At 34.1% G+C, this 26,844-nt stretch overlaps 1 protein-coding gene across 1 annotated transcript in view; it reads right to left on the bottom strand.

The window, feature by feature from the left end:
• The window catches only part of LOC143913080 (uncharacterized), a 92,011-nt gene that overhangs the window by 34,986 nt on the left and 30,181 nt on the right, over positions 1–26,844 (bottom strand). The window contains exons 3-6 of the mRNA XM_077432624.1: positions 15,454–16,371; positions 12,580–12,702; positions 10,055–10,176; positions 7,655–7,849 (exon numbers count right to left, since the gene is read on the bottom strand). Of these exons, the coding sequence (XP_077288750.1) occupies positions 7,655–7,849; positions 10,055–10,176; positions 12,580–12,702; positions 15,454–16,355 (1,342 nt within the window). The 5' untranslated portion in view covers positions 16,356–16,371. The remainder of the gene's footprint in view (positions 1–7,654; positions 7,850–10,054; positions 10,177–12,579; positions 12,703–15,453; positions 16,372–26,844) is intronic.

The raw sequence follows: 26,844 nt of genomic DNA, 5'->3' as shown, positions 1-26,844 counted from the left end.
AACCACGAACATGTCCCATGCCGCGCTTTTCAGTGAACTCTTACGATAAGCCTTGTATGCCTAAACTATGATTACAAGTCACGCATTCTTGACGATCGCTGATATTATACATCGTTACTTTGTAACAACTTCATTTCAATTAAAATGATAATGTATGTACAAACAATAGTTTATTGTGTTTTAATTGTATGTATCTAAAAAAAATGATCGCACTTGCAATGTGTTTTTAACGACGAATTGTGTTTTACTTAAGAAACCAATTTCGTCACATGAATTTATATGCTTCTGAAATCACTTTCCACCTTTCACCGAAGTGTTATGAAGGCGACTTTTACACAACTGTACACTTTTATAGAACATTTTTGTGTTGAACACGATCGAATGTTCATATTCTACACATTTTTATTCAAATAGACACTGAAAATGTATTATACAAAACCTTCCTTTCACCTGGACGTGTATGCACGTCGGAATTCAACTATCAACAGATGATTTTTTCAATATTAAATAGTTGAAATAACTAACAAGGTCACAGAACGGAGAAGTAAATTAAAATTCTTCAGGAAATCGTAAATTCAACATAACAATCGTTAATACATAAGTGATGTTGAATTCGAAGAATACAAATTCACAAAAAATAAAAAATAAAACAATGAGTCGTCTTTAGTATTAAATCTCAAAACTCGTAAACACTTGCATCCGTTCCGAATTACTAAAATATATGTACATAAAAAATAAGATACCCACGCAGAATGATTTGAAACTCCTGGCACACGTATTTTAAGGACTGAGGAATGACAGGAGAGGTTATTTGAAGGAAACGACTATTTTTTTTCTTTGGATTTACAAAATAAGTTACATAAATTTGAATAAAATGAAGCATCTTTGGAATGGTCTGTGGCCTTATGAAGGACAGACATAGAAAGGAATTTACAGAAAAGAACTCTATTTATAATATAATCAAGCTTCAAGGATTATTTCATCCAAATTTGGCAAAATTCAAAAATTGACCCATTTAACAAAATAATTTAATCAAAAACACAGTTAAAGATCAATATAAAATAGCCATATACATACATATGTACATTGTATATGGCTATTTTTATATATGTAGATATATGAAGAGGGTGACTATACGACCCGTTTTGACTGGGACATCCCGTTTCTTACGTGCCTTGCGTTCGTTTGATTTGTCCCGTTTTTTCTGTCCACTAATGCACAGAAGAATTTTTTTATTTTATTTTTATTTGATATTCATACAATATATTCATTTTAAAGTAAAATATTTTGTTACATGATTAGTTTTACATGTTTATGAGAAAAATCGCTTTGTAAATTTCATAGTAATTATAGTTCATAGTATTTATAGTATAGTATAGTATAGTATAGTATAGTATAGTTCATAGTATAGTTCATAGTATAGTTCATAGTATAGTTCATATATTTCATAGTAATTATTTTGAAATTATTGTAAATTAATTTTCTTATTTTAAAAAAAATTACGTTCTGGTAAAAATTGTATTTTTGCAATTAAAAGAAACTGAGAATATCTTTTTGAAAGTTGTAGTTATTTATAAAAATTAATTAAAAAAATTCAACTTGCTGCCCTTGACCATCAAATATTATATTATTTTTTTTATCTTGATTCTATTTTCCTTGTACATAAGAATTGAACATTATGGAAAAAAATTAATCGCTTGATACTATATGAAACTGATTATTTTGGGGGAAAAAATATAAAATTTTTGGATGTGCATTTTTTACATAGGGGGGGGGGGTCAATATTTTGCAGAGCGTCCAGTTTTGAGTACTGCGAAATACGGTCACCCTATACATATATGAATGAATGATTGATGAATAGAATCAATTTTTGTAGTCGTATTTTAGATTAAAAAAGCAGATTTCAAAAATCGACGACCTATAATTCCATTTCAGATGAAGTATTGCAACAAAATTGACATAAGAATATTGCATGTAGCTGTTTAACCTTTAAACAATCAAGCTTCAGACAAATCTGTAGCCAAAATTTATCATCATCCATTTCTAGGCAGTGATATTTGAAAACAAAAATTCAGAGACCTCTCAATCTGAAGCACATACAACATGTGACATGGCTGTAATACACGAATTTTAGATTTTTATCGATCGACCTAGTGGAAAACTTTCATCGTATCAAGGTAACGGTAAATAAAAAATATTATCTTGTGCTTTCAACCAATAGATTTATCTCGATAAATGTTTCAAAAAAAATCTCTTTTTAGAGAACATTTCCTAACATACATACATACCTATACATACATACCTATACATACATACACTCATCTGCGCAATACAATACATACAGAGAATAAAAACATAATCTAATGTATTACTTTGTATGTAAGTACCTACTATTAGATTCGGAAGTGCGTTCACACCTGACGCCAATTTTCCTGTACGAAGATTCCCAAGAGAAATTTCGCTCGTAATGATGATAAGGTATGTAACACTTTCGATTTCTTGTCGCTCCGGTGTAACCGTTGCCCAATATGCTTTGACCTTTCGACCGTTCAACCTGTTGCGTGCCATCGTCGTCGGTTCGTTCGCACACGTATCAATGCGACGGAATGTTACGAACCATTTCTCCCGTGACAAAAGGGCCGGTCTAGCATTGTGCCATTGTGGCGGTTTCGTGTCATCCGGACAGCAAGCACTCGCCGACCTGTGTATGTATGTATGTATGTATGTACATATGTATGTGGATGATGGATTATGTCACAAAGGGCATGAAATATGCTGACTGCGCAACCACTGTGCAGCGGGAACTAGCTCTCAAAAATTCACACCTGACATCGAGAGATCACTCGACACATAGATATCATTATTTTTGAATTCACGATTAACGCTTAAGAGGGCTGGACAGCAGCGCCTTGTCCATACAAACGTACTATACTTCTCCCTTCCTCAATTATAGCACTAGAGAAATTATTTTTTAATATGCTATGGATATCCACCATTGGGGTGCATCTATCGTTTTTATTTTTTTGATTAATTATTTTTTATAGGAGCTAGGAGCCGCCAAACATCTATAAAATCGCCTCTTTTTTACACCCACGAAACGAGTCCAGCGTGCTTATTTAACGGTCGATTTAAAAAAAAATACGCCGATAGATGCACAGAAAGTATCTTTCTCATACCGATGGTGAAATTTTGTTAAAAATTGGTCTAGTTTTGGAGAAGAAAATAGGAGAATACGAAACCTCGATTTTGTCAATTTAAAATACGTTTTATCTGGTCGAAGCGCAACTGTCGCATTCACTCAATATATGTATATATTGATATATATTGTTGCATTCACTCAATATATACATACACTCAATATATATATCGAAGAAAGGAACGGTAACAAAATTAAGGTTTCGGGTGTACAGCGCTCTTAAGAGGGCTGGATACCCGAAACCTTAATTTTGTTGCCGTTACTTTCTTCGATATATATATTGAGTGAATGCGACAGTTGCGCCTCGACCAGATAATACCTATTTTAAATCGACAAAATCGAGGTTTCGTATTATCCAGTTTTCTCCTTTGAAACTGGACCAATTTTAAAAAAAATTTCATCATCTGTATGAGAACGATATTTTCTATGTTTGTATCTTCGTATTTTTTTTAAAATCAACCGGTAAATTATCACGCTTGACTCTTTTCATGGGTGTAAAAACGAGGCGATTTTATAGATGTTTGGTGGCTCCTGGCTCCTATAAAAATTAAAAAAATAATTTCTCTAGTGCCATAATTGAGGAAGGGAGAAGTGTAATACGTTTGTATGGACAAGGCGCTGGTGTCCAGCCCTCTTAAGCTTAGACCGCACTAGGCGGCACTGCACTGCAGCGACGCAGCGCCGCCAAATATTGTTTGTATGAAATTGTACAAGATATGTAGAACGCACTACGAGTGGCGCGACACTGCGCGTCAAAGTTGCCTTTTGTACCAACTCTGATGTGCTGCGCTGCTTCGCTGCAGCGCACTGTCGCCTAGTGCGGTCAAGCCTTGACTATCCGTAATGCATATCAATTATTAGCTCACAGGAGTACGTATTAGGCATTTTTCATGGCAAGCATTTGGATCATATTGAGTCCTCTTGATACATGTTGAATTTAAAGAGTGGAGTCCTTCACAGTAGGATTCGACACAATTCAAACTCTCACCATATAAAATACACATTCATGCATAATATCCAGACAGATTTACGCATTTATGTACTTTTTTGGATATACATATTATACACGTTGGATAAACATGGTTAAGATCAAGTGGTCTTAATTGCACGTATGTATTTACATACATATTTACCATTGAAAAAATATACATACATATTTACAAGCCGAAGCATGTCTGATCTATTTTTTATTTTACTATCGCATACATACATACATACGAGTATTTACATACTCGATAGTAAAATACAGGTATGCTTCATGGCAATGATTAAACGGATTCGTTCCAAAGCCCTTCTTATACCCGGTCATTTAAACAGATGAGTATTACATGTGATTATATACGATCTGTATCGAAAAGGTGAAAGATTGAGAAAATAGTCGGTATTAAAACCATTAAAGCCCTTAAATTACTAATCGGAAAACAGTAATGGATTCTTAGATACTTTCAAATATTCCGGGGCTTTTTCGTATGTTTTCAAATTACATTTCTTCCATTGAACTTGAAATAATCTCATGAGGAAAAATAGACAAATTTAGACCAGAAATCGCCGAATTATACAATCGAATTTTAAAAATCGTCGGACATTTGCACAATATAATAATATATTACACAAATTACGATGATTGACTTTGGCGAACGGCCGTAGCCGTAAAAAATAACCTGAACGGTGCGATTTTCGCAAGACGAGACACAAAATTAGATCTGACAATAAACTGTGGCCAATCTCAAATTATCACAGAAAATTTCCAAATCCGGAAAATTAAAAAAAAAAAAATAGCATCTATGGGTGCGCGGAAAGTCACATACATATAAATACATACATACATCATACCGAAACACAATAACGTCACATGCGCTACGGACAATTTTCGGGAAAAAAAAACGAAAGTCCGATTGGCGACGCCAGCTGTTCGAACGATTAAAAGAAAACCCAAGAAAAAAAAATTGTTATGATATGTAGCTGTTTGAGAACCAGTTTTGATTGCATCAATATTGTCGCACGTACGTACATACATATAATACATACATTTTGTATGTAAGTACACGCGTTTCACCCGAAGTGAAAATGTATGCAAATAGCCGATTTCGATGTTTGCACAGATGCGCTTTGGTCGAACAAAATTACGCATTAAGATTTCGTATTGAATTTTTCCCAAATGTACACACATACATAGTATGTCGATGCATGCGTGTCTTAATAATACGTATACTTTTTAAAAAAAATAATTATACGTATTATTTACGAAAAATATAGTGGCCACCGTATCACAGTGGGCAGTTAGAGATCGATGTTTGAAAATGGCGTCGCAAAAGTGAGCCGTATGCGTAATCGAATTAACTAGCTGATTTGCATTTGATGATATGAAATTATGTCGTATTCCGCATAATTTTATATGGTCGGGTTATGTTTATGATATTCGCTCGTTAGAAACAGGTGCCGCATTTGAATAATAAGTAAAAACTTCTATAATCGAACGTTAACTTTTATATTATAAGGTACATTTCAAATAACTATACTTATTTGAATACTTTTTTTATGATTTAATAATCCTAGAGATTGTATCTAAATACGTATCCAGGCAATCTATACTATATACCTATACAATACATAACCCATTTGATCAAGATTTCTCAACCTTTTTGAATCGCGACCTAGATTATAGTAATAAATACATTGTTTGATTTCGCGACCCAAGAAAAGATAACGCGTACAAACAACAATATAATAATACAAAATGTATTACTTAATTAGTAAAATATTATCAAAATATATAAGACTATTTAAGACAGTTCAAATACTTACATAATTCGTAGTTATGTAAGTACCTGAAACTAGAAGCTTGAAGAATCCAATTTGAATCAGATAATCATATACATATGTACATGTTGTGTTTGTTCAAAATATTTTGCGACTCATTAAAAATGCCAATCGACCCCATTTTGGATCCCAATTCATAAATTAAGTACACCCGCATTAAACAAACTAAAATCGATATCCAAATACGAAATAACTAATTTTTCAGGCTTTGTCTAGAAATTTCCCATAGAAACAGCTTTTCCGATAATTAACTTATGGTTCAATTAATCAAATTTATATTTATTAATTGAACCATAGTCTTGAGATGAGATAGTTCAACTAAAAAAAAAAAGTAGCAGGTGATAATCATCCCAAGCCTCAAAGTAATCCACTGGTAAAGCTAGTGAGTGCTACCAGTAGAGAGGTCGTGGGTTTAAGTCCCAGCCAAATACGCTGCTGTCGACATCCTGTGGTTATTAAAACAAAAACACGAATTGACCGTCTCCAGTTAGAATTTTCCGATTTTTCTGGCTAAATTGTTGTGACGGATCCAATAAATCGGTATCCTCATCCTCAGTTTCTCACAAACTTCAATTATTATTGTTGAATCTTATAAAATGCTACTTATGTACATAATGTATTCGCAAATTTGCTGTATAGAAAAAAATTTTTGATGTCCTGCTATATTTGAAAAATTGTTAGTACTTATGCATGTACAAAAACAATCTAACCATATGTTTCTCCGTGGGGTAATTCCTATCATGGCACATATTATGATCTTGGATTACAGAATCAAATACCAATGTTCTGCCAAATTCAATCAAAAAATGTTATGTCGAAAGACTCAAAATCTGTACATAAGTAATTATAAAAAAAATCGTGGGTTGAACTACCGGTTAATATCGAAAAAATACTCGATTTTCTTGATGATTTCTAAAAGTCTTTATTGGAAAACTGGCAAGATCAAATTTATTTTATAATATATGTATACTAAAATCTCAATCGAATGTTTACTATCAAAGTTTTTCAAATTATGAAAATAGCAGTCAAGATGACTCATACAAAAATTGACACCACCAAAAATCAATTCTAACCTTGTGATTGATTTTATAATCAATGTCTCACCCCACTATCGATATTGTCTTCTTTAAAAAGGCAACAAGAAACCACTGAAGAAAACCTTTTAAATGCATTTTAACATGATATAGTAGTAGTAGTAGTATTATAATAGAAGACAATACATTAAAATATATCCATAATCATTTTAAGATGAAAACGAACCCAATCCAATCTAACCCAACCTAACCTTGAGACTTTACAACGCCGACCACAAATGGCACACATCAATCAAACTAATGCAACCGCAAACAAAATTGGATACTCTTGCTCTCGTCCAAAGAATACCTACATACATATACACGCCCAGAAGCAGATACAGCGATCGAGATACAGAACCACATACCCAATAATCCTAATACCGGTGGTGTGTCGCCAGGTATGCTAACACGGCATACCAGTCAGAGCAAGCAGGTTGTTGCGCAACACGACCACGTTCCGGGCTACATTCACTTTCAGCCCACAACCACCGAACGTGAACTTTGGTGAAATCGACGAGGGTCACAAATCTCAATATAAACAATCCAAGTTAATGGTACTCACTGTACAGCATCGTAGTGTCCGTTGTAGGTGGGGGTCCGACTGTAGGTAGGGGCGGGGGTGGTGATGGTGAACTGGAGTCTCCTCTGGATCCTCCTATTCCGAATGTTCCTGCTATCTTTGCTCCGTCTAGTGATCTCGCCGAGCTCTCTGTGTAGTTCTGGTCCACGGGTGTTGCTTCGTCTTTGAATACTCCGGCTGGTTATGAAAAAAAATAAGGTTAATTATGATCTATATCAGTAATTGGGTGTGTGTGTGTGTGTGAAAATTTGAAGGCAACGAGCAGGTGATCAATATCTCATGGTGTGATAATTCTCGCAGCTGATCAGTTGCTTGAATGCTATCCATCTACATTATAATGCTTCATCCTTTATGTTCCAGCAGTTATTAATAATGAGACATTGTATTTGCATCGCATTATGGTCTACTATAATTCTTGATATACGTACATATTTACATATGTACATAGACTTTTATATTTTAAATCTAATATATAATTTCGAGAGACTTTGTATGTATGTAAGTTTTGGTTTGAATCCGAGACGTTAAATTTAATAAATATACAAATAAAATAAAAGTATTCAAATAAATGTAATAAAATTTTTACTATTAGATAAGCCATGTTTAACCGCTTTATATTACAAATACCGAGCGAAGCCGGGTAAAACCACTAGTTCTTTATATTTTTCAGAAAAGTTTAAGAAACAGCTTTTTGCATGTACGTTCTATGAAAGATTGGTACAAAGACAAAAAAATAAATATTTCTCACTTCGATTTTGACACAATAAAAGTAAATGTACTCATTATTTTTAACTACTCGAGCGTTTCAAAACTTATTATATATTCTTCATATAGACTTGGATGGACTATTTAAATTCTTTTGAAATTAATTTGAATCAATTCGACTATAAATGATCATTCTAGCTTAGAATTAATGCGTGTTCAATCTAAAAATGATCTTTGGATGTATACGTTTTGGATCAAAGAGTCTGGAAATGTAAAATATTGACAACTGGGCTAAAGATAATGACTGTTTCCGATAGTGATTAGTTTTAACGCTGCGATCATTTGTCATCATAAAGATTCTCGCATTTGACATTGATTTTTTTAGCAAAAAATTTAACAGTGAGTTTTTTCAATAAATGGTCAGTAACTTTTACGAAAATTTTGTGATAATAGATATCTATATATGTACATAGGTATATGTAGTTAAAAATGAACAGGCAGTAAACTTTTTTGATATATATGTATAAAATAGTCAAGTGACCGATAATACATACATATAACTAACTGATCAAATATTAATTGACAAATCAAATTTAGTTATGGACCAAAAAATACAGGCCATTTTTTTTCTATTGGCTCTTGTCATAGATGTGTAAATCAAGAATACGACTACCTGGTTGTGTCGAACACGAATAATGGTAAGAATACACTCAAAAGTGGGTCACAGGACCTGCTCGTGGTTTCCAGGTGTGATGGGCGTATCTTCACGTCATTATTAATTCGTGCGATCTTATTATTTTAAGTTTAAGTTTCTCCTATATTTATTTAAATATGGGAATCATTGTCAAACAATGAGTGAGTTTTGCGAAGGATCGCGACGAAATAGATAGTATTAGTGCTTTTACGTGTGCAAAACTATTAGAAAAAATACACGTACCGCGCACCATTACCTATCTGCACCTTAACTCTTTGCTGTGTTAATTTTCGCGGTACTTTTTTAGTGAAATTGTAAATTGAAGTACATATTATTTATTATACATGCTTTCGAGTAATATTTATTCAAGTAACCAAATATGACTATTGACACCTGAAGAATTTGTGAAGCAACAGTGAATCACGCCATCTACTGGCGTGATTCACTGTTTTGGCTCTACTGGCATTTCAAGTATGACGTCATTAGCGGTCATCCCCGGAGAAAGAGTTAAAACGGACCTTTATTAACTTTAACATACATATGTACATATGTAGATTTGCATATTCTTCAGTGAACATACACCTGCCATAAAACATTTACCGGCTCTCATAGCTAACCCTTAATTTATGAGGAAAAAAATCCAACCTATTAATTTCCAGGTGTTCGGCTGCTTTTTGCTTACATACCTACATATATATGTAAGTATTAAAAAGTATCAAAAAATTGAACATTTCACTGAACACTGAGCTAGTCCTTGGCATCTACATACATATGAGTGTATTTCATTCTACATACAAGCGAAAAATTTTGCATGTAATAAAATACTAATTTAAGCCACGAACACGTGTAGGCATAATAAATAACCAAATAAATCATGATATTGAAAGAATTATCACCAACGGTGAATACAAATCGAAAATTACACCTGAACATTCGGCAAATTTGAATAATTCACAAATGAATAACAAAAAATGTACACTTACTTCCGGCCAAGATGGCGACCAAGATGATCACGGCCAAAACACCCAGGCCGACAGTCCAACAGATACACCTCTTCCAACTCTTGCCCGACCTCTTGTCTTTGGTCACGTACAACTTTTCGCCTCTGAAATGGATAATGACAAAACAAAAAAAAATTAGTCAATTTGCTCACAATATGCCAATTTGTCACAAATGCATAGAACACAAGTCGAAAAACCGTTTGAAAACGTTTACCGGTGTTTTTTTTTTGTTGTGCCAAAAAAAACACTTTGCAAAAAATATAGACATACATACACACACACACACACACAATACGGAAATACTATTTCTAAATTCTCTAGCACTACAATCGTCGTAAACGCATTAAGTCACCATTAACCGATTTATTATATTCGAATGACTTGTTCGTGTCGTACGAATTTCGCATACGACTAGGTAAGTACGTATGACGAAACGATGATGCGGTCAATGTGCGTAAACGGTGAATGTGCACAGAGAGAAACAATATGTATGCCATTCGTGTGAATTGATTAATAAATAAAAAAAAATATATATATATAACCTTTATTAATTTTAAACCCGACCTCCCACCATCTATGTCCATATGTTATTTAGAATTAATGATGAAAAAATTAGTAACACACAAACAGTTTTGTTAAAATAAAAATGAAGGGCAATGTTGTTTGAACAGCTTTCCGTCTCATTTCCAATTACAAATTGTGATTCAACTTAATAGCTAATCGGCGGTGTGTCATATACGGCAAATTCGGCGTAATTTACGCCAGCAAATAATATCAATACTTGAAGCGATGCTGCAATGTTATTCGTATTTTTGATACCCAACTTTTAAACAAAAGCGTAAGAGACTTTGATATTTGTAAGTTATAAATTCTTATGTCAAATATATAAGATTCAAGCCATCTAGTCATTTCACACCAGTGACTTTGGATATAATTTTTTTCAATAATAATTTTCAATGCTTGGATCATATAAATATTCAAAACACAACAAGTGTTGTCGTTTGAGCCGTATGCATATTGGAGCGACGCAACATGAGTATCTCAATTACAACGTCAATTTAAGGTATTTTCGCTCCACTATGCACGCCCTAAATCACTCCAATATGCATACGACCTAATTAGAAGATTTCTTATATTAATAAACATGTAGAAATAGGCATATTACTTTAGTCAACATGAATGACCGAATGTTAGCACTTTGTTCCTTGGTATGCACAAGGTTTAAAGCAACACCCTACTTATGTACATACATATTTAAAGTAAATCATTCACTGAGTGTATACATACATACATATTAGCCGCTATAATTGAAAGTGGTATAAGTCCACTTTTCTTCATTTCGAGGCATATCTCACAAAACATTAAATATAATGTTTTGCGTTTAACAATGTTTAAAAATACTGGTGGCCTGTAATACGTTTATTCTCCTTTTCAGAGATTCTGGACATATCGAATTAAAAGAAGTGATAACAATTTGTGAATTCAGTTAAATAAAAATAACTGAAAATTGGATTTCCGCCACTTTCAAATATAAAGACTCATAGATTCGATGAATTTCTATATTTCATGTATTTGAATTATAGTGGTCCTCACTTTGTCGAAAAAAAATAGATCTTTACATACCTCCTTTACGTTTCACTTATTTACAAGCTTTTTACTAGCTTCACTGGGATAGTTCCATAAAATTCCTGCCTGTTCAAAACTTGCGATCAGATTTTAAACCACTTGCTGCACTCTTTAGATCACTTTGATATTTTACTGACATAGGGGGTTAGCTAACGTTGAAGTAAGCTAATATCTCCGATATGAAGCTACATAGAAGAGTTTAATCATTAACGAAGTCAGTGGCGTGCGCTGAAATTCTCTCTCTTTTTGTCGTAAAGTCTTACTTAATGTGCGAGATAAAAAGAGAGAATTTCAGCGCACGCCACTGAACAAAGTCATTAAAAATCACATCGGAATCCTGTGTCAGGCCGAAGCGATGAGCGCTAGCTATCCAAACGCAACTTTCTACAGCCCCTTCGCAACTCGCAAGTTAACTTGAAAAGTGGAAACGGTCTTTTTTCACTGTCATTTTTTTTAATTTTACAAGTAGGTACAAGTATGTACATATGTTTAAAAATATTTAAATATGTGTGTATAATTCGAAAACAGATATATTATTTACATTTAGTATGGATAAAATTAAGGCATATGACTTTCATCAATTCATTTGTAGTTATTGAAAAATCAAAATGTATATAGAGATTATTATAAAATGTGAAGTCACCTTTTTGGGGTTGATCAAACGGCACCATAATTTGATGATTGGATGATCGTTTTGTGTTAATATGTATGTAAAATGGTCGAGCACTACACCCTCACCCTTCCCAGAGCAACATCGATGGGTCAAAACCATGAGATGATGAGCAGAAAAAAAGCGTTGTTGTTGTTTGTTTTTGTCTCGCAACCGCGTCAATATGGCCGCCACAAAGCGAAATTGAATTATGAATTGGATGGTTATTTACCTAGAACGATCAAGCCATTCTTGGTAAGAAAGTACTCCGTGGACGGGGGTGTTGACCGATCGACCATCTTTATGCACCCCCGCCGAAGGGCAAGGGTAGAAGTTTCGTTCACCGAATGACACACTGCACCAAAACCAGCCATTAAAATTGCACATAATGATGAAACATATAAAAAAGAAAACACACAAATAAAGCAGAACTATGGCAAAATTTGCATTTTAAATACCTTCGAATTACCAACATACAATATTATATTTAGATATATATAATTATATAAGTATAGAATAAATATATAATATTTAAATGATATTATAATATACAAAAACCGCAAAGATATATGTAATATTTCAGAACGAGAATACGTATTGGTATAATATGCATGCGTAAAGATGATTGAATTATCTGGACCTGTAATGTGTTTTGACCGCCAATTAGGATGACTTTTTTGTGCCCTAAATGTCAAAGATACAATTGCAAAAAGTTGTCTTCAAATTCATTCATAAAAGTCAACACATTTTTATCCATGTCTTTACATTTTTTACAGCCGATGATAGCTTCTGGGAAATGGAACTTACATAAATGAGACCAATCACACATTCTTAACTTACCAAATATGACAAACATTCGTTTTTTTTATTTAAAAATCTTGAGAATCTCACAGCTAGAATCCTCATTCATAGAAAGGTCACAATAATTAGTCGATATATTACAGTCTAAGTGTTCATGCACGAACCAATCTGGCCAGTTATAGTATACCCAAAAGATAAATTGAACTTATTTGTTCATACACAAACTATTAGACATAAGTTTAAGTATTCTCAATCGTATGCCCTATCTTCTATGTATGTAAATATGCATACCCCGGGTCCCAATATTTTAAAAAATAGCGGAAACGAGTAGGTAAAAACATTTATGTGATACCTGATGAATGTATTTGAAGATTACTATAGACTAGTAGCACTTAAACTAAAATCAATAGTTCGTGTATGAACAAACTAGTATGTTTATAAACGAACCTGAGTGAACACTTGGACTGTAACAGATATATTATACATACATTTATGTAATATTTAGCACGTTGGATTTTAAATTTGAAATAAAACATAAAATGTACTCACAATGGTGCTCTTCTTCCCTACTAATGTAGAGCAGTATATGATTTTATTTCAGCTTAAAAATTCGACCAACTGCTATAGATTTGGCTAATTGTCTAAATGTGGTTTTACCCAAATTCGAAAACAAATGATTGGTCAAAAAATCTATGTACTATTTATTCTGAACGTGTTCTGAAATAAGATGAATCCGTCAACTTTCATATAAATTTTTAGAAAATCATAAAACAATTGATCTCTGAGCCCACTTTCCATAATGTTCGCCTTGTACTAGTTATTTTTCATTATTTTGAAAATCATTGTTTATCAAAAAAAAAAAAAAAAAAAAAATTTATCTTGAGTAGAAATCTATATTCGTCACATACACGCTAAAAGAAGAGTGAAATTTCGATACAAAAGAAAGTGAAATTGAGTCGATTCACTTCTCTAGGCGTTGTTTACTTTACGAACACCCGTTGTTCTTAATTATATTATTTGTAAACACCCGCACCGATCGAAATATGAAAATACCAAATTTCGCAAACGCGTTTTTTAGCACATACGGGTACTCTATATTGTGCATACAAGTATACGAATCGATAAAAATTTAGATTTTTTCAATCAGCATTCGTCCAGAGTGCTGAATTTCACAGTGAGACTTTTATTTAAAGCGATAAAGTCGCTGATTTATACCTATACGTACTTGGAAAGATTAAAGCGTGTGGAAAAACCCTGCCGCAAAGTTGAATTAAATTGCAAATTAAATTTTATAAAAAAAGAGTACTAAAATATACCATTAAAAAGTGAAAGAATAATTATCAATTATAAAACCTTCATATTACATACATATATGTATGTATGTATAATATTACGATTTTTTGTAGAATTCTTTTAGTACCCCTTCCCTCACTCTTCTTATTTTATTACAGCTTTTTTCTTCTGATATAATTGGATTTATACTAATATTTCTCTCAGCTTCATATTTTTCCATTAACAGTTCAGTAGATAATTCAACCATTTTTATACCACCTTATCATTCATTCTACCCATAGCATATTATGTAATTATACAATTTCCTTTCCTCTCAAGCACTGTTCCTTCATCTCTTTTCAACAATCTGTTATGTAAATAAAACTCTAGACGATAAACAGGTACTAAACGCTTAAAACAAGCAATCAAGCTCTTATTATACAGATTAGGAATTATATGTAAGCATTAGTACAAAAACTTTCAAGGCTTACATAATTTTAGGCTAGATAACAAAATTTTTGATATTCAACCTTTGAAACCTTCAGTATTAAGACAAAGATTACTATTTTTTCCATTGGCAATAATCATAAACATTGCTGGCATCCCATCAAAAATCTTTATTGTCACATTACAATCCAAAATACTGTCGGATAAAGGTTAATTACCTAAAATAAGTACCTATAAACTTTCATGTGGTTTATTATCCTCAAATTGAGAACATATATTAAGGCATTACGTCTATAAATAAGCAAACTACCACATGAGAAAATTGCACACATTATAACTACAATCTGTTACAATATCTCTGTTTCACTTTAGCAATTACCCAGCACTAAACACTACATTTTACTACTGCTCTCATAAAATACAACAAAAACACTCTCCGATACATCTCAATCGATTCAACTGCATCCTTATGCGACGACCTGAATGTTCAATGCCAGGACTTTGACGTGTCAAAAGTACAAACGATGCCTGAAGCACAAATTTGCTCCACTTTATAGATAAAATGACAGATAAAACTTGTACGCACCTCATATATTTCCTATGCTCGTTCACGGGGACGAAGTACTCGTCATAAGGCACGCTAAGGTCTACTTCAGTATCCTTCTTCACGGGGATGCTATTTAGGGCAGTAGCACCAGGAGCCAAACCACCATTGTTGTCAATACCAACTTGGCCGTTAGTTTTGCCCGAGGATATGGGAGCCATGTTGACCAGCTCCAAGTTGACTGCTTCGGGTACCTTAGTCTCATTTTGGTGGGTTTTGTTCGGTGAAGTTAGACCCATCGTAATCGTTGTGTTGGCTCCTCCGTTCATACCATGTCCTTCGTTGCTTTCAACCATCATTCTTTCATAATCATCGCTCCTATCCTTTCCATTGGCTCTCTTGGAACCTCTACCTTCATCGTTGTAAAAAGCAGGATTGTCGATTCCTCCTACGTTTTCATGTCGATTCGACTTAGGAGTGCCTACACCTGTTAAATTTTGACTGCTCTCGTAGCTCTGCATATGCCTATCTCCGTTCACGTACTTGTGATTGTCGTTGCTGGCGTAGCTCGGCAACGAATCGTCCTGGTTCGTCACCTGTTCGTGTTCGAATTCGGTTTTGAACTTGTTCTTATCGGTCAATTTGCACTGGTTCAGATTAGTCTCGTCGTGTATGGCGAATATTATGGGACTCTTCTTGCCGAACATGTCGTGAGGATCGTTCGGCGTGAGACCCACATCGTTGTTTCTGTTCTTGAGGTCGTGGATTCCACTCATGTTCAGATGGAGATCTGTCTTTGTAGGTTCCATTGTAACGCTGGAGTCGTCCGCGTGTCCGTTGGACATCATCGAGTGATGGTTGCTGGGGTGGTTGGAGTGATCTGGACTGGAGGACACCAGCGTTGTGGAATCGCTGTTGGCATACGATCCAGAATCCTCCTCCATTCTGGAGCTACGCTATCTGCAACAAAAAAAAAACAACCAATCAGTAAAACTCTTTTAAAAATCACACATCGAACGAATATAAATAAACATCTGCATTGAAAACCACATTAAATAGGACTGAGGTTAACTTAAAATGAATGGAAAATATAAAATTTATCATTCTAATCACTATTTGATGATAGATGGAAATAAACAGACTTCAAGTCAACATATTTATTTTTATTTTATTTTTTTATTCCATCAATCATACACACTCATCTTACAGATCGCTCCAATGCAACGAGGGTACTGTACAGACCAAGAAATATCAATTATAAATAAATAATTATTATATTTTACATTAAACACGACATCTATGGTCAAACATTGCACAGAATAAATTTACAAGGCACATACGATCAAATTTGAAGAATTTAAACAAACCGGCGAAAAATTGAGAATTTTTGCAAAAGAGATAAGACAGGGGTGCCAATTTGCAGTAACAGTTTCACTAAAAATCAGATAAAATTGCAAACTTTTATAGAAAACGATCTAACTGGAGTCACAAACTAAGGTCTGGCCAGCAGCAAGCAATGGGAATCGAACCCGTAGCAACTTTGTTCGAAAGCATTATATGCTAACCACTAGTCCATGCTGCTGGTTTTATATACATACATATACATATGCTGTGCTTTGATTTTGAATTAAGAAAGAATTTGTGCTAAAATTAAATTCAATTTTGTTTAAAACTCAACCAATAATCAAATAGTAACGTTTTTCGAATTATTTACTAACATAAATCAAACTATTATATAACGCATATATCAGATCATATATTTCACATTATATGTATATGTAATACACATACTCCATTCGTTGGCCAAATACGTACATAATAAATTCACCGAATAACAACGCAATTAAATAGAAAAACGATATGACGTACACGCCAATATAACGTAAACTTATTAAACATCACATTAATGTTATCACTTATTATGTAAAGCATTATATTATCGTTATCGAGCATTTACAATACTACTTCCTGAATGCACACAATTGCATTGAATCCCCTTCAATCGAAAACAATACTAACACAGATTCAAATCGATCAAAATGACCCCATTACACTTATACATTTGTGTAGATAAACAGATTCGAAGAGTGAACGTTTCGTTTGATCAAATGTTTCATCGACGTTTAAACACTGGAAGATTCTCGAAATCGTGACGAAACGTCTAAAGAACCGCAACTATTCACACTTCCGGGAGAATCGGTTCGAGAAAATGCATCATCCTCAAACAAATACAGTGACATCAGTTTAATATTGATACAGTCATAATCGTAAGCATTGTTTCTCTAGTGTCTGCTTGCTTTCCATCGTTCATTTCCATATGACACATGCTAAACAAATCTTTAAGAATGCATGCCAAACAAGCTAAAATGCGTCAAAGCTCCAGACTCACACGGCTACATGTGTATTTACACAAATAAACGTATGTACCTATACATATATTGAGAATAAAATGTTCAAAATTTAGTTGTAAATCAACTATCTGGGCTATCATTCTACTTATAATTGATCAGTTATTTTTCGATTTTTCCATTTGAACCAAATTATAAAACTTTTTCAACTATTACTGAGGATTACTTTAACAAATGGAAATGACATTTTTAACAATAGAACAAATGTTTTAAAAATATAGATAAAATGTTTCCATCTCCGTTTGATATATCCGCAGGTATGGATAATTAAATGTGTGAGAAGAATATGGTGTAGCTGTAATATTCTTATGGGTGTCTTATTTGCCGTTTTTCAGATAAAAATTAAATCTATGGAGACCAATTCTCATTAAATCGAATTTAAAGTTAGATTTTTTTCTCAAAAAATGTATGTACATATTTACTTACAAATATATGAAAGAATTGTCAAAATATTTTATTAAATATAATTATGTTTCTAAAAGCAAGGATTCACTTTTGAACTTCGAGGCGGCTTACACGGCTTCGTCCCTTCCATTTCAAAACACACGCGAATTCAGAAGTGTACAAAAAAAAAATGAAAATTGTCAAAGTCATCCTCGAAACGAAACGATCGACTAACAATCTACGTTTCGAGGATCATCATCATCATCATCATCACAATAACCAGTTTTCCTCGGCTCGACGAACCCGTCATCTCACAGAGTCTCTGGATAATGCTCAACCAAAACAAAGTCGTAAATTTCACACACACACACACCCGATTCCAAATTCGAATCCACTCTCAATTTCGTACAATTATAAACAATATGTGAATTGAAATCGAATATTAATTCCGCAATACGAAACAACATACTGACCATCGAATGTGGCGTAAGGTCATCGGGTTTTGCTATTTTATTGTTCTACATTGTATTTTGAGGACGTGATAGCGCGATTTGTATGCCCGACGATGTGTGATTGATGGCCTGGCCGGATAATATGAATAGCCTAAAATCAAATTGCAATTTGTACGCATACAAACATATGACAAAACTACTTGATCTCGTTCTATATTATTATCGTTGGGTTGCGCAGAGGTTGAAGTGTTAAATACGTTGCTAATGAAATGCGTGTGACTTGCTGAGTGTAAGTCACGTACAAAAGTGCAAATTGATCGAAATATTTTGTGAAATCTTAGCATTAAATTATATCTTACATACGCTTTATTATCGTGTGTCCGGAAGTTCTACACACATACATAAAAATTCACTAATAAGCATTCCGTTGCTAAAAGATAGTCGGGTAGTATGTAAAATTCACTAATACATAGATCAACTTCATGACGTAAGTGCAAATTATAAACTTTGATCGTGTATTTAAATACAGTTTACTTTCTAGTTTTTGTTTCAAATACAGAGAAGAAACTAAAATGACCGTGACATTGCTGGTATCGGCCATGAAGTGCGACCGATTTTCCACGGCTATATAGGCGGGAAAACTTATAGCATTGTTACCGACTTGGACATACGACTATTAATGAAATAATCTTAGATTTTGCAAATTTATCTCGCCTTGCAATACAAAATCACATAAAATTATATACGTATAATTTAATCAAATAAACTTAACAAAGGAAACACGCGAATCAATAGATTCAACATCGTTACACAACTATAATATTATAAAAACGAAAAATCCTAGGCTAAACCATTCACACTCTAACCAACCTCAAAATTTTGACTGCTTTTGACAAAATTCAATTCCATCATAACAAAAAGCAATTAAAACCAATAATTAAGAGATCAACCATAAGAGTCAACAAAACTTGGAAAAAATGAGGGAAGAACGGTTAAACTCAAATTAAAACCCAACAAGTCAAATGATAGTCATGAAAAATTATATTACTAACCATTGGACTACATTAGACCGACAATTCTTTAGGTATGATATAATGGTACTACTGTAATAGCAAAAGCGGCAATGTCAACCTGTCGAATATTTAGAAAAGCATAGTTATTACAAACGTCTTCAAGATCCATATCATAAGGAGTCTTATTTTTCCTATCTGTATATATGTATATGGCCGAAACGTGAAAAATGATGGCAGCAGATAGAAGAAGAATTGACGCTGTTGGAGCCAACGAAAATGACCTTCTGTATACGGTAATACGGATCGTTTTCCTCTAATTCGACTGGCTGTCTTCATTCTACATACAGAATGCCTGAGTAGCTGAAGCTGGCGACCACGGTACCACGGCAGATAAGCGACTGCCCCGAACTGAATTACGAACCGTTCTATTCACCACATTGATGAGCGGGATAAACAAACACTTGTTGACTCTTGAAGAGACACTAACAACATACAAAAAATATCTTGTTTTTTGGATAGGAGAAATGGGGCAGTGCCTCGGTTGCCATTAAAGACGAACCGCCACTGGTGACAGCTACCGTTTGGCCGAATCCAGAAATAAATGGAAACAGCTGCTAATCAGGCAGAAAACATGATCATAATCCTCAGGAATGATGCACACGACTGCTATAATAATAATAATGGTACTAAGTAATTAAAATTTTAGATAATTATCAAATATTTGTGGCGGAACAATTTTTTTCTTCACTTCTTACCAATAACAAAATATGCCCTTAGATTAAGAATCCAAATGAACAAATGAAAGCCTATCTTTGTTATTAAACGATTAGAAATAGCGGTTCAGTGAAAATACGTAATTTCACATTACGTTCAAATGGTATAGCTAAATTTAATATGGTAATGAATTCAATCGTAAGATGCACCTATTGTGCAACAATGCCATAAAAACAACCAGTTTCCAAGCAAACACTAAACACGAGGCAGAGTCAAAGTTCGCGGATTCGTATATGAAATTACGTATCGAAAGACGATTTCGCGTCGCGACTTTCTTAAATTTTGCATCCGAAAACACCTTACACATAACATTATAATTAAAAAGAATGCACCGTGAAAGCGTGCGATGGCAAGATCGAACGATCGGCATTTTCCAAACGGTCGAAAGTAGACGTTTCATCTGGGATGAGTTTAAAGGTCGCCCGCCATTACGCTAATTCACCACGTCGGAAAACTTATGAATAAGAGAGACACGAAAAAAAAGCACAAAAGATTATTATTATACTTAAAAAAGTGTGATATCTCGAAACGGTCACATTTTTTCCAAGCATCTCCTAGCGATGGAGTGTTTTTCTTCGTGAAATTTGAATGTTAACGGTCCGGTGTGACGGAAGAAGTTCGCCATTTGCATGTACGTGTGGTCGTTGTTGACTAATTATGCGTTGAAAATTTGAAAAGGACGGGTCGTTCGCAAATGATTCGCTCCGGAGTTTTGGACCATTCGACAGATGAGACGTGCTCTAATATAAATTAGCCCCCCAGAGACACATGTAATCGGCTCAAAGCATAACACGATAAACCAAAGAGTTCAACGAACACTGCATAAAGAAAAGTGTTGCTGTGGTTGCGTTAAAATGCAAAAATGGATTTAAAACACTGACATATAGAACCTGACATAAAGAACCTTCACCATAGTGGATCGACTACTGGGTCCTGTCAATACGGTCGTAGAATATTTATTTATTTAATATACTTGGGGGAGGCGGCAAAGCCGATAGACCCAAGGAGTTTGATTTATACATATGTATATGTAAATTAAATGAGAAAAAAAGTAAACAAGAAATTGGGAAATAAGATATTGGGATATATCAAATAAAGATTGGAAGCAAACAGGAGACTTACCCCTTCTGTCAAACTAAAAATTTACGTCGTGTTGATAAACATTTCAGTAACTGGTACTAAATTTCAGTGTGATACTAACAGTGTAATAATAATAAAAAGTTTTAGAACCATTGGATTTTTTTAATCACTGGTTTTCTAGAAATTGATTTTAGAAAGATTTTTCGTTTCGTTTCGAAAATAGGATTTTAAAAGATAATTACGAAGATGAGATTTTTTGTAATGTAATTTTTTGTAATGTAATGCAGACGGGATATATGTAAATATACCAGCAGCATGGTTCGGTGGCTGTGTTGATACCAAGCACCGAGAGGTCGCCGGGTTCGATCCCGTGAGCTGACCTCGATTGAAAAAAATTATTCTCAGTATAATCTTTAATGCTGCTGGTCAGACTTGGATATTTGTGACTCCAAGTCGATCGCTTCCTATCAGAGTTTGCCAATTTATATGACTTCGTTGTTGAAGCGGTTCCTCTATCAAATTGGCAAAAACCATCCTACCCACTATGTCACCAATATTTGAATATGATTTCAAAATGTTATTATCTTTAACATATGTAGATGTCTCGCTAATTTTTTTATATATAATACATACTGTATTTATATTATGCTTATATGTATGATCACAGTGAGTATTCTGAAATGTCACTGTGGCTAAAAATGTAAATAAATAAAAATAAAAACAATAAATAAATATTTTTCAAACTAATTAGTGATCAAAAATCATATAAGATTTGACTACAAAATACTAAGGTTACATTCAAAATCGTATTTTTTACATATGTTTTCCAATTTAAGCCGATAAAAATTTCCAAAAATCACATCTCAAATCGATCAAAAATGCGGAAGCCAAGACTTGCACAATCAAAAAGCTTTAATTTGATAAAAAAAAAATCGATGAACGAATAACTCACTTAACCGTATTAAATTAAACGCAATAGGCATATCAAAATAACGAGATTGCACACGACAATATATCGTAAAAAGTCGTGTGACAGCCGCACATTACGAGTGAATTTCGAGAGTGCGGATTCCACACGTTACGACTTAATTAAAAACTCCAGTTTCGACCAAAAACCCCCCCTCCCCCCCACCCCCCGCATTAACCTGGCGATTTTATTACGCCATTGTTGTGCCACGATTGTCGAAAAATGGCACTCGGACCGTTACAGGTGTGCAAAAGCTCTCTCGGCGGATCAGATCCACGCACAGGGAAAGGTTGTTGCGCCGGTTCCCAAATGACGATCACGTCTTCTTCTTCATCCAATGCCCAAAAAGACCGATGACTTCTTCCGCGCGAGCTAGCCAACGAACACTCACTTGCATTCACGACATGCATAATGATGTAGAACTGCCTACGACAACATCAAAGTGCGCCAAGTCCACCGATGACGAATCGGAATAATAAAATAATAAATAAAAAAAAAACCCTCGAAAGAGAGAGAGAGAGAATCTCGCCATAAAATTACATAACTACATACATACATATAATACAATCAAAGATTTTCGAATTTCATTCATGTTGCATATCTTAGCATTATTAAAAAAAAAAAAAGTGAAAAGATACTCAATGTATATAATCGTCCTCAAACTAAAATACAACATCCGGCTTAATAAGAATTTGTGAAATTTCACCGTTTTGCAGAAATAATTTCATCGCGAAAAAACAAAATACATACAATGAATACACGCAGGTAGGCAATCAAAGTTGCACATTTATGGCGAGTAAACTGCCACTTCCGGTCGTGTGAAAACTTAATCTTAAACCACGTCAACTGTTGAGGATTTACGCTCGATGATTTTTTAACATTCAATCAACACGAAATACGCCTACCCCCTAAATTATCCCACTAAATCTGACAGATAATAATTTAAAAATAAACACAATTAAACGTGATCGTTTGCTCGATTTTGTGTCCTAAATTAGTCAATCTCATTCTGTATTAACCTTAACCTTGCCTTTGCAATTGGACGCAAAATCCATTCACCGCATGTTTTTCACGTCTACTTAAAAAAACACCACTTTCTACAAAACAATCAGCTAATAAAACTCATTAAAAACAATAATTTTATAAATTGCTAATACTTGTACCTTCACCCAGAAGACAATGAGCAGATTCAAAAGACCCACGCTCATTCGAATTCAACAACCTTTCAGTGTATAATAATATCATCACACGTATGCAAATTCAAGAAATATCAAACAAGGTTACGGTCCCAATCTCCGTCAGGTCCAGACAAATTTTCAAAACTCTTTTTAACGTGGATTTTTTTTAAAAAGTCTAGAAATGTCACATAAGGCCAAATTAATTGTCACTTTGTTGTACTAATCTTCTTCACCTATGCGACTGTTGTAATATCCACATTAAGGTATATTTATACTATCCAACAGTTCGCGGCTACAGCACAGCACAGCAGCTCACATAAACGACAATTTATGTTCATAATATCCAGCATATCATATTCAGACAAGTTTTTGCCGAGTGCAAGACAAAATTGGCTTAAATATACATACATTACAGAGAGCGACGATACATTGATTATTGGCCAAGTCAGTATTGTCACAATATGATGTTTCCAAAAATATTCATATGCGCATGAGCACCTTTGTTAGTACGCGTGCACTTGCCACTATGACGTCATCATGCGTGAATATTTCCACAGTGGCCAAAGAAAACTGGTTTCGCATGATACATATTAAAACTTAAATTTTAAATTATTAAATTATATTAAAACTTAAATTATTCCAAAAGAAATGCACACATACATATGTAGCTATGTAGTTCATATACAATCTAGACCACTTTCAAATGATATTTTTGACGCATCATCATTTTTCGGAAATTTTAACGCTTCAAATGCTGATTACTCTCATCATCAACTACTCAAGTAGTTGGTTTAGAAATGAAGCCTGAGAGTTAAAGCTTTGGTATTTGAAATAATTGAAAAAAAAAAGTGAAAAGCAAATATCTATTATTCGCGTTTGAAAAAAATGGCGAAGATACGTGAAGTTACCTTATTTCAAACAATTGGGAAATTGTGTGTTGATGAAAATAAGAAAAACATCACTTCGGAAACACCTATGTAAATTTACACACAAATGTCAAAGCCTCTATACACTGCAAGGATATTATAAAACCACTCAACTTCTGCACAACAATCGGTGAACAACCTGATCAAAGCAATCCTCGATAAGACACGAGGAATATTCCACAACCAATAAAAAGAAAAACCTTCAACCTAAAGACAAATTCAAAAGAGCTCGACGCAAGCACGTTCTATCCTTTCTTAATCCGACTATATAAACACAACAATCGAACATCGGCAAAACTGTCGACCGATTCCCAATGCGCGGAACGTCGACGATTCAGCTCAAGTTTATTAACCTTTCGTACCCACCGAACACACTATGGCCAACCAATAGTCAAACACTTGATACACCTACCAAGTAAACACTCATCTGATAGAAGAGATCGCCAATCCAATTCCAACATCCAATCGAATCTAACAAATCACCCCATCGACGTGTGCTATGAACTCCAAAACGAGATAACAGATCGATTCGGCGAGTACTAAAGACACACACACACAAAAAAAGTAAAAAAAAAAAGTACACCGACGTTACGTATAGAATAAAATGGCGGCGTAATGAAGTGTGGTCTCTCTCATCTCTCTTTCTCTGGTATCTTGTAACAATTTGGCTCGGTGTTGTGTGTTGTAGAGTCCGAGTCTCGCTTTTGTGAACAATGACCCCGGCTCTGAACAGTGAACAGTGACCCCCGCGAGCAGTTTCCACTCCACCACCATGATGATGATGCTCTCTCACCATTCACTCTATTATGTTCGCGAAACGCTAGATCGAATATCGACCGAAGTCGCTAGAAGGGACCGATACTGTAAAATTGCTCCCCCGAGTACGTTTACTCGTCATGTCCCGTGAAACGGTCAAAGCTCAAGATTCTAATATGAAATATGTGACTTTTCACGGCGTTCGTTTATTATATCCGACGATATAACTTGACGTAAAAATCAATCATCAAAGTTGGGACGAAGTGATGGTTCTCACGATTTTTCGATCGTTAATTTTAATAATGCCATATTTCACTATTAATAATCGTTGGTAATATGAATTATTTGAATAATGGTTGTATTCAAATAATTCATTCATGTTTTAATATTAAAATACACCATTCTGGTATCACTCTCTCTCTTTCTATTAGTTACCATTTAATAACAAGCCATTTAATTATACTGTAACGTTTAATTATAATGAATACTTACGAACAAATTTCACACATAATTAAATAAAAACTCAATTTGACCTTGAAACAAAACACGTTGTTCGAATATGTGTGTACATTTTTGATATATATTGCATTTAATAATAAATTTCAGAACCTGGTTGTTTTCGTTAAAATGTTGTAGTTCAAATAAATGCATTAAAGACCTTCAGAAACAAACAATCTTTGGTGGTGTTTTATTAAAGAAAAAAAATTAGATAATTTCATCTGCATTCTTCATTGTATGTTCGATAGATGGAACTACTCCACCGACCGCCTAAAATAGACATTAAATACTCTTTTTATTATTTATATGGGCGTTGGGGATTGCACCATCCTCCCCATCGTCTGGAATAAAAGCTATTATTATTATTATTAGATAATATAGTTCTAAACACTACTCAAATACTGGTAAAATAACTTAAATACTCTTTTGCTAACAAATGGTTTAACTACGCCGTTTAAATCTTATGTAAGTTAAATAGAAAACGACAATAAAAGATAACAATCGCCACGCTCTACAATCATAATAATAAAACGAGCGATAATTATCAGAAATGCAACCAACACAAACGAGTCTATTAATATTATAGCAAAATAATGCAATAACCGACACAAAACAACCAAATTCAATCATTTCAACAGACACCCAAGGATATTGGCCAAATTCCAACGAGTAACTTACGCATTTGATTCGATTACTAGCACACTCGTCTCAAACGGCCTACAAAAGGGAAACAGTTTCGTACACTTCAGTCAAACAACACATTACATTATAAAATCGAAAGTCGACGGCTTGAATTTTTGAATAATGCCTTTCTTATCGCCTAATTGAAATTTCAATTGAGAAACTCGGACCTTACACACAATACGACTACCACTCTATATATGTACTGAAAAAGTTGTAAAAACACAAACACCGGTCTGATCGATAAACGCGTCTCGGGTTTCCTTTGTTACCGCTCGTTCGGATCTCCGAGCCACTGACCGGAAAAGCGTCTGCA

This window comes from Arctopsyche grandis, chromosome 6 (genome assembly GCF_051622035.1).
Source record: "Arctopsyche grandis isolate Sample6627 chromosome 6, ASM5162203v2, whole genome shotgun sequence".
Taxonomy (NCBI): Eukaryota; Metazoa; Arthropoda; class Insecta; order Trichoptera; family Hydropsychidae; genus Arctopsyche; species Arctopsyche grandis.
The sequence above is the reverse complement of the archived record's forward strand: the minus strand, read 5'-3'. Positions and strand labels throughout refer to the sequence as shown.